This window comes from Cajanus cajan, chromosome 1, assembly GCF_000230855.2.
Source record: "Cajanus cajan strain Asha chromosome 1, NIPB_CcT2T_4, whole genome shotgun sequence".
NCBI lineage: Eukaryota > Viridiplantae > Streptophyta > Magnoliopsida > Fabales > Fabaceae > Cajanus > Cajanus cajan.
Window position 1 is genome coordinate 46,638,636 of NC_138517.1, and position 9,974 is coordinate 46,648,609.

Below are 9,974 nucleotides of genomic sequence, written 5' to 3' on the forward strand. Positions count from 1 at the left end.
CTTTCAACCAAGCCTCACTAGGCTTAACACTAAGTATTCTTGCAACCAAGCCTCTTCAGGCTCAATACTAAGTATTCTTTTATACAAGCCTTTCTAGGCTCAACCCTTACAATAAAGGTAATGGATGATTACAAAATTATTGTCTCTTCTAGACATGATGTAATCAACAATGAAAGCACAAGTAATCTACAAAGAAATTGTCTCTTCTAGACATGATGTAATCAACAATGAAAGCACAAGTAATCTACAAAGAAATATGTACAAGATTTACAATGAAATGTTTCTTTGTAGTTTTTATACTCTATACATTTTTGTATGATTCTCTATGCAAATTTCTCGATGTGTATCACTTCTATCTCTTTTGTTCTATATGTGTCACTTATCTATGTTTTTCATTGTTTGGAGGCTTGATCATTTTATAGTAGCTTTAGAGAAGATAATCGTTGCAACAATTTTAAGTTGAACTCACAATTTGCTTCACGAGTTACTTTGTCTGTGTCTTATTTGCTAATTCTAAAGATTATCGTTGATCCATTTAATGCGAGCATTAAATGCCTTTCAGCAAAGTGTGTATCTCTTATCTAATTTAGTAGGCTACTTATCATCATTTCCTTGTAAAATGAGTATGGTAGAAGCAATGTTAACGTAGAGTAGTTGAAGTCAACATAAAACAGTCTTTTACAAAGCTTTTTTCGTGATATCCGAGATTTTGCTTTTTACTTCTAATGGATATTTTTTCTTTTCTTTCTTTAATAGATTTTGAGAATTCTAAAGCTTCTTTCTTGTTCGATTTGTTAAGGAATAATGTAACGACCCACCCTAGGCCGTCACATCAATAACCAATCAAAATAAAATAATATAAAATAAAGAAAATAGAGCAAAAGCCAGCTACGCTAGAGTGTAATTATACAATAACATATAAATTGTTTCCAAAATATATAATATAATCTTCTATAGCAGAGTCATCATCCTTAGTAAAGTTATACAGTAATCCAAAAAGATAATATAATTAGAATGTCATGAAAACATCAAAATAAGACACCCTAGGTGTTGGTCAAGCTCTAAACCTAGCCACTTCTCAAAGCAGCTATCCAAAAGACTCCTTGTTATCCCAAAGCCTCATACCTGATCTGCTCTCCCACATAGTGAGATCATCACAGTCCACATCATGGAAATATAAGGGTTAGCACATATAAAACCAATCATAGTACATCATAATAAAATATCATTAAACAAATATTTATCCACAATATTTATCCAGACCAACAAGTCATTTTCAAGCTAAATATAGACCAACCCAAAATATAATGTATACACGTCCATGCCAATGTATACATATTTTATGATAATAAAATAATCCATAACCAATGTATACAATCCATACCATATGTATACATATTCCATATCCAAAACAAAGTCATACCACTGTATAATCCATGATGTAACCAACACATCCAAACCAAATGTTGGCCTCAACACCATCCAAACCAAGTGTTGATACGGTGAAACATGTCAGCAACCCATGTCCCACGCCTAACCTCTCATGGAAAATATACAGTTGGATTACGTCGTCACGTAACCCTGGTGGGGCCACCTCATCCATCGGTATGACTCGGCCTAGACCCATACCGGTAGCAAATAGAATACTTAGAGGAGTACTTCAGAATCCACCTAACATCTGAAGTGGTTTATTATATAACCTTTGGAAAAGTTTCACATTGGAATCCTCACCATGGGATTCCCAAATTCCATATTTTTCCAAAGATTATATCCTGATCTCACCAAGAGATCTAATCCATACCATAACCTTACTCCTTTAAGTCCTATTTACTTTTCCAAACCACATACATATAGCATATTCCATAATTAAACATAACCATAACCATGCCAATTTGTCAATATAATAATAATATAAATAATTAAATATCCAAAACAACCATCAATTGATCCAAATTATATTATGTTAAATGAAAATCTCCACATAAAATAGCATATTAAAATTATACTATTCCTATCATGCTCATATATACTAGATTAATTTTATAAGCACTACCCTTACTTGGATAAACCTGAACTGAAACTCGGGCAGAACCTTCTCCTCTTTCTTGCTTAAACAAGAACCGAAACTCGGGCAGAACCTCCACCTCTCTCCTTAAGCAAGGACCGAAACTCGGGCAGAATCTCCTCTTCTCCCTCCTCTTTTCTCTCCCCTGGCAGAACCTCCTCTACTGGATTCCTCTTTCTCTCTCCTCTTTTCTTTTCTTTCTCTCTCTCTCTCTCCCTTCTCTTTCTCTCTCTCTCTCTCTTCTCTTTCTCTCTCTCTAAGATTTTCACTTCCCTCCGTATATTTTTTTTTCACCCCCCCTGGCCCCTATTTATAGGCAACCAGAGTCACCCGGAACGGCCCGTATTGAATTCGGAACGGCCCGTTCCGAATCTTTCAAATGTACGCAAATTTTTAAACTGGAACGGCCCGTTCCAAAATCGGAACGGCCCGTTCCCAAAAAGCAGAACGGTCCGTTCTAAAATCAGAACGGCCCGTTCCGAGACTCATCCAGAACGGCCCGTTCTCCCTCCGGAACGGCCCGTTCTCCCTCCAGAACGGCTCGTTCCAAAACCAGAACGGCCTGTTCTCCTTTTGGAACGGCCCGTTCTGGGCCCGTTCTCACTAAAAAAATTTAGTATAATTTTTAAGCTTGGAACGGCCCGTTTTGCTTTTGGAACGGCCCGTTCCAAGTTACCAAAACACCCCTTAAATTTTTTTTAAAATTGCGAAAATGCCATCAGTAATAAAATTACAAGAATACCCCTATACCTTTATAAAATTTACGAAAATGCCATTGATAATTAATAATAAAAAAAATGGGTATTACAAATAAAACACTTAATGAAACTAAATGTTAGTCTTATTTGAAAGTATATGTTTAATGCATAGAGACAAATAGTATGTTTTGTCTGATTTTCTTCATCTTACAGATGATATATATTTTCCACATTTTGTCTGATATAATATATCTTTGTAGATATTTAACCTTACTTAAAAAGAAAATCTTTCATTTGTTATCATTAAAACTTGAGGAATCCAAGATCGTCTTTTGACTTAACAAATACTCATAATTATTAAAAGCCTCTAAAATATCTTATAAAATCTTTTAATTAATCAAAATATCCTTTTAATAAACTTAGAAAACTTGGGGTGTTATATTGATAATGCTTAAGGCATAATGTTAAAAGTTATGTCAATCAACTTAAGACTAGAGGAAAGATTGTTTAAAAGTTGTATATCCCATTGTAAGGATATTGTGTTGTGATGCTCCAAAATGGGTTCCCTAACAAACACTTAATTAGGACCAGTTATTATAAACAAGGATTAACTTAATTATGAAAAAAAAAACATTGACTAATTCCTAATTTGGTTTATTTAGTAGTATAGAAATAAGGTCAAAATTAGAATCAAAAAGTCAACAAGGGTCAAAGAAAAGGACTTAGTCAACTCATTAATGACAAACCAGTAAATTTTAAGAACTTTGTAAAGTAAATTTAAAAGTAGATTAAGAGTATTTAGGACATAATTAATGTTTATAGAACTTAATTAACACTTAAAGTAAATTTATTAAAAAGATGATTAAACTAATTAGAGATTCAACTCACTAAAAGAATAGTTTTAATGCTAACACTATAATTAATATTTAATGCCTAAAACTAGACTAAATCTAACTTTAATTAAGTGTGTTGCCTTAAGTATATCGATCACTCATAAAGATAGGTCTAAACAAAAATCTTTTATATGGTATTTTTTAATTTTTATACTTATATATCACATCACTTAAGTGGTAATAGAATGTTAAAATTTAAGGATCGAACAAACATAAAATTGACAATAAAACTAAAATTTAGTATTTAAAAAAAAAAGAGAATTAAATGTCTCTATTTTAAAATAAAAGATCAAAATTGTACATCGATAAAAATAGAGAAACCAAAAAGTGTAATTTAACTTATATTATTTTATTAATAAAAATTTGTTTGTAGTTTTTAATTTTTAAATACTATTAAAAATATGTTATTAAATGTCACATCACATAAATATAGATAAACTTTAAAATTTAATGAATAATAGATGTCAATTTAACTCAAAGATCAAAATTATATATTTTTAAAATAAAAAAAATGAAATTTCTATTCTAAAATAAAAGATGAAAATTCGAATTACTAAAAAAAATAAAGCACTAAAATTACAATTTACAGAAATATATAATGATTCTGCACGGTGCCTTTCACTTTTGCGATTAAAAAAATGATTCCAGACGAACGACACCGTTTGGCTGGAAAGCATTAGAAGTGAACGCATTCACTGACTCATCTTTGACCTCCCAAATTGGGCCTTTTTCCAAACCCTAGCCTCACATCACCGCCATCGTCGTCCACCTTCCGCTATAGAACCATCTTCAATTTCTCTCACCCCTTTCCCCTTTCTCCAATTCGCCACTCTCTCTCTTCAATTTGAGATCCTTCGAACCCCTCTTTCGCTTTCTCTCTCCCCCCGAAACCCTATGCGCCGAAGATAATCGTGTGTTCTTCTCCCCACCCGAAGATCCGTGGATCCCTCCAAGGCCAGATCGAGGTAAACCCTACTCGATTCAGTGGTTTTTCATTTTCGTTTTCATTTTTAATTTTTGGGGCAATGCAATTTCGGAGTTGGTGGTGACATAAGCGAGAGTTGAGAATTTGGGCACTTGAATTGTTGGGTATGCCGCTACTTGGTTCACTGGTTTATATCAGGAGTTAAAGTTGGGATCTTTTCATTTGGGTATTGAGGTTTTTGTTTTTGTTTTTGTTTTTATTTTGCCCCTTTCTGGTTGACTAGTGGATTAGATTTTGGATAGTGATGTCTGTGAACAATAATAACCCTTCTAAGGGCATTGGAGCCTCTTCCTCATCCTTTGGCAATGCCGGAATACCCTCCAATTCTATACCTGGAAACCCTGGTTTTTCACAGTCCCAAGCCCAGGCCCAGATTCCTGTTGGTTTTCAAGGGCAGTTTCCACTGTCCCAAGCCCATGCTATTGTCCAAGCTCAGTCCAAGGCTCAAGCCCAGGCTCAGGCCCATGCCCAAGCAGCTGCGGCTGCTCATGCTCAACTCCAGGCTCATTTGCAAGCTCAGGGGTTGAGTCTTAATCAGAGCCAGGCTGTTGGTTTGGGGAGTTTGGGGGTGTCGTCGCCTTCGGTTTCGATGCCAGGCAACCTCAGTGGGAAACGGATCCCTCTGAAACCGCCCATTCGGCCTGTTGGATTTTCCCCTCCCAACAGCTTCTCGCCCTTGAGACCAATGGAGCTCACACCTGCCTCGCGGAGGAAGAAGCAGAAGCTCCCTGAGAAACAACTGCAAGATAAAGTGGCTGCTATACTGCCCGAGTCTGCGCTGTATACACAACTTCTCGAGTTTGAGTCTCGTGTTGATGCGGCACTTGTTAGAAAGAAGGCTGACATCCAGGAAGCGCTAAAAAATCCGCCTTGTATTCAGAAAACTCTTCGAATCTATGTGTTTAACACTTTCGCTAATCAAATTCGCACGATTCCAAAGAAGCCAAATGCAGAGCCTCCAACCTGGACGCTGAAGATAGTTGGGAGGATATTGGAAGACGGTGTAGATCCTGATCAGCCGGGTGTAGTTCAGAAGTCATCTCCTTTGTATCCAAAGTTTTCAGCTTTCTTCAAAAGAGTAACCATTTCTTTGGATCAGAGATTGTATCCCGATAATCACATTATTATGTGGGAGAATGCTCGATCACCTGCTCCACAAGAAGGTTTCGAAGTAAAGAGGAAAGGGGATAAAGAATTTTCAGTAAATATACGGCTGGAGATGAATTATGTGCCAGAGAAATTTAAGCTTTCACCAGCTTTGACAGAAGTTCTTGGTATTGAGGTTGATACCCGTCCGAGAATTGTTGCTGCAATCTGGCACTATGTGAAGGCCAGGAAATTGCAAAACCCAAATGACCCTTCTTACTTTCACTGTGATCAGCCACTTCAGAAAGTATTCGGAGAAGAAAAAATGAAGTTTACAATGGTTTCACAGAAAATATCATCGCATTTATTCCCCCCACAGCCTATACTTTTGGAGCACAAAATCAAGCTCTCGGGAAACAGTCCAGTTGGGACTGCTTGTTATGATGTGATGGTTGATGTTCCTTTTCCTATTCAGAGGGAGCTGTCTGCTTTATTGGCTAATGTGGAAAAGAACAAAGAGATTGAGACATGTGATGAAGCAATATGTGGAGTCATTAGAAAAATCCATGAGCACCGTAGGAGACGGGCATTCTTTCTTGGTTTTAGTCAATCGCCAGTAGAATTCATTAATGCTTTGATTGAATCTCAAAGCAGGGATCTGAAACTCGTAGCTGGAGAACCTAGTCGTAATGCGGAAAAAGAGCGTCGATCTGATTTCTTCAACCAACCCTGGTAAGCTTTAAGATTTATCTTAGTTTTTTGGCCTCGTGTTATTCTGTTATATTTTATGTTTTGCTGGTATCCAATGCATGTTACATTCTTTAGTTGCAATTTGCAAATTAATCCATTACAATCTGTTGAACTCGGCTATGATTGTCGGGTTGAGAATAGTATTTTAGAATCCAGCTTTATGATTTATTGATTAACGATTCCCTTCCATATATTGCCTTAATTGGGGTGATGCATGATATAACTGAGTCTGTAACTGTATAATAGTTAATTTATACACTTGAACCTATCCGTGGCCGTGGGAGGATTTCATTTCAAAATTTCAATGTGGCTAAATATGCACGATATGTTTTTCCTTTTTGTTCTTGTGCTAGGTAAAGGTTAAATTACTCTTTTGATCTCTCAATTTATGTAATTTATTCAGTTTGGTCCTTTTATTATTAAAAGGTCCAATTTAGTCCCTTCAATTTTTAAAATGATGCAATATGGTTCTTTTTGTCCAATTGAGACTAACTCCATTAATCTTTTGTATACTTAGCAATGCTTTGGTAGTCTCAATTGGACGGAAAGGTTCACATTGCGTTGTTTTAAAAAATTAAGAGACCAAATTAGACTATTTTTAATAATATAATGGACCAAATTGAATAAATTAAATAAATTTAGGAATCAAAAGAGTATTTTAACCGCCTTATGTGTTTTTTCTTCAATGATATTTTATGAATAAACATCAGTTGCCATCATTGTGAAATTTTATATCTCATTTGACAACATGAGCAGGGTTGAAGATGCTGTTATTCGTTACCTGAATCGCAAACCAGCCGCCGGAAGTGATGCTCCAGGAAGCACATGACACCAGGAGTACTATACTAGGGCTCTATATTTTAGTCATTCATCCCTTTTGGCGATGTATTTGAAGATATATATACTATGAGAATTGAGAAATTCTGAAGTAGCTAGTTTTCCAACTTCCATGGTGTATTAGTGGCCGGAAGGAATGCTGCTCCAAAGTAATATACAATATGTTGTTGTATGGGTAGTAGTGTGAGCACAACTAGTTGCAGTGCTGATTAATTGCTTGTTAGGTGATATAAATGGTGCCACAGTTTCATAGTTTCACGTCCTAGTGGTAGTTAACTGTGGTGGATTCTTTGATTACCTCACAGATCATTTCTCCACGCAAGATGCTTGACATTATGAAAAAATTGTATTAGGAATGATTGATTGGTGTACAGGATCTTCAGTTGTCTTTTGACAACATATGAGAAAACAAATGTTGCACGCCATCACTGTCGTATTTCATCCATCTGTAGGCTCTGTTGACATTGATTTTTGGACCGTGGTACTTTTCAGTTATGAATGTTAGTAGTGTCACAAAAATAATCCTATCACACTAAACTTCGATTGCTTTTCTTCTTTGACTTTAACTCGACTTTAAACAATGCAAATAATGTAACATTACCAAAACCATAAAATAATGCAATTTTAGTTTAGTTTGTTTAAGCATCATTTGACAGTTAGTATCGGGTTTTTAACCACATGAAATCGCCTAAAGAGAAGTATTATATTTACAAAATTCTCTTAGTTAAATTTTGTAACATTGAATTTTGAAGCTTTAAATACTATTTTAATGGAAATATGTATTTCGTTTATAAGTTGAAAATTTTTCAACACCTCTGGCAGAAAGTCTTTATAACGTTACTTTTTTGTGACACGAGTTTTAAAATTGGAGGAAAAAGTACACACGAGCTTAAGCATCTTTTATTTGAATCAGCACGATACTTACAGTTAGAGAAACTTTATGAAAGTACTCTGTTGCTTGGTACGGAAAATTTGCATGCGAATTATAACATTTAGTTGTTGACTTATTTATATTCTTGGTCAAATGATATATATCATCTATTTTACGTGAGATTATTTAAAAAAAAAAATTAACGAGTTTTGATTTTTTTTTAATTTCTTATCAAATTCAATTTTTATTTATCATAATTATTTATGAATAAAATTTTAATATTTTCAAAATAAATTATCAATAAATAAAAATAATATTGTATTATAATATAAATCATTTATATAAATTTAAAATATAATTTATATGTTTAAAAATATATATATTTATGTAAATTTTAAATTGATTTATATATTCAAGATAATATTTATTTATATATAAAATTTATTATAACTTTTAATAATATATAATACATATTTAATTTATGTATTGCACATGTCAAAATATTAGTGTGTGTATAAAGGGGTGAGGGAATCTAACCCAGTTAGTACCTCAGTGCCTCCTATCTTTCTTTTAAATATTAAATATCGCAAATTCTTTTTATTATTAATTAAAGCATAACATATGTAGTTATTCACTTTGGTGATACACACTATCACATTATCTTTAAAATTAAGAAACTGTCAATAACTTCCATAGAGTGAAATAAAATTTTTAATTTAATTATTTATTGTCATTTTAGTTTCTAAATATTTATTAATATTAGTACTTTAGTTACTTTGTTTTTGAGTTTTAGACTAAAGTAAATGTTAATTTACACTTTTACAAATTTATTTACTTTTTTTTTTAATTTTAAAGACTAATATGATAGCATCATTCAAATTTAGAAACTAAAATGTCAATTTATTTTAACTATTTAAAAACCATAATTATTAAAAGAAATCATTATTCTCATAAAAACAAACAAAAGCCATTTAAGAAAAATAATTTCTTTCAAAATAGATGGGAGGGAAAGTGAGGTTAGTGGTTGAAGAAGAAGAGATTGAAGTGGATACATGAGGATTTGGGTTGGATCCTTGTTACCATCTCTATAATCTTTTTCATAACTTTTTTTTTAAATAAAAAACTCAAAAAGTCAATTCAGAAACCATTCTATATTGTTTTGAGGAATGTTATCAATGTATTCTTCAATGTATCTTTTTAACATATTTCCTATTATTCCAAAATTTATTAAAATTTATTAAAATTTACGAAATTATGAGTATAATTATATAATCAATCATTTGGCTTACACAGTTTTAGGATTTTAAATAAAGTTTTATTAGAAAAAATGTGTTATATGAAATATATTACTATTTTGTTATTCGTCAATTAGCAGTATTACGTAACTATCACATGTCGGTATCATTCTATATTTTCACAACTAAAATATTATTTTTAAAACGTTCTACTAAAAAGCTGTTAAGAATGGTTATGTTATATAAAAAAAAGTTAATTACTTATACATTGTCAGTGTAAAGTTTTTACACTGACAGTTAATCAGAGTCGTTAATAGTGTTTTTTTATTTTAATTTAATTAAATAAAAGATGAAAAGACACTATTAACAGTTTTGATTGACTGTTAGTGTAAAAAAAATTTATACTGGCAATATATAGGTGATTAATTCTATAAAAAATACAGTCTAAACTCTTAAATATGAGACATTTTTCTTCCGTTATACATCGAAATATCAATCTTATGTCAATAGTGAATTAAAATTAAACAGCTTTAAGTAACTATTTTCTTACTCTT

The 9,974-nt window shown here is 32.8% G+C and overlaps 1 protein-coding gene and 1 long non-coding RNA gene across 2 annotated transcripts; one reads left to right on the forward strand and one right to left on the reverse strand.

Annotated features, from left to right (window-relative positions):
- Nucleotides 1-464: 464 nt before the first annotated feature.
- On the reverse strand, nt 465-2,305 carry LOC145953967 (uncharacterized). Its single transcript, XR_014431183.1, has 3 exons — nt 2,221-2,305; nt 2,060-2,181; nt 465-1,130 (listed from the first exon to the last, which is right to left on the reverse strand). It is a non-coding gene; the product is annotated as an uncharacterized LOC145953967 (long non-coding RNA).
- A 1,983-nt stretch (nt 2,306-4,288) lies between these two features.
- LOC109811499 (SWI/SNF complex component SNF12 homolog) lies at nt 4,289-7,739 on the forward strand. Its single transcript, XM_020375264.3, has 2 exons — nt 4,289-6,459; nt 7,234-7,739. The coding sequence occupies exons 1-2, from the start codon at nt 4,886-4,888 to the stop codon at nt 7,304-7,306; spliced, it is 1,647 nt and encodes a 548-aa protein (XP_020230853.2). The 5' UTR covers nt 4,289-4,885; the 3' UTR covers nt 7,307-7,739.
- Nucleotides 7,740-9,974: the final 2,235 nt, after the last annotated feature.

Excerpts from the sequence above, each read along its gene's own strand:
- LOC109811499 (XM_020375264.3), top strand. The coding sequence starts at position 4,886 with ATGTCTGTGAACAATAATAACCCTTCTAAGGGCATTGGAGCCTCTTCC. Across the intron at positions 6,460-7,233 it reads GATTTCTTCAACCAACCCTG|GGTTGAAGATGCTGTTATTC; the intron begins GTAAGCTTTAAG and ends CAACATGAGCAG.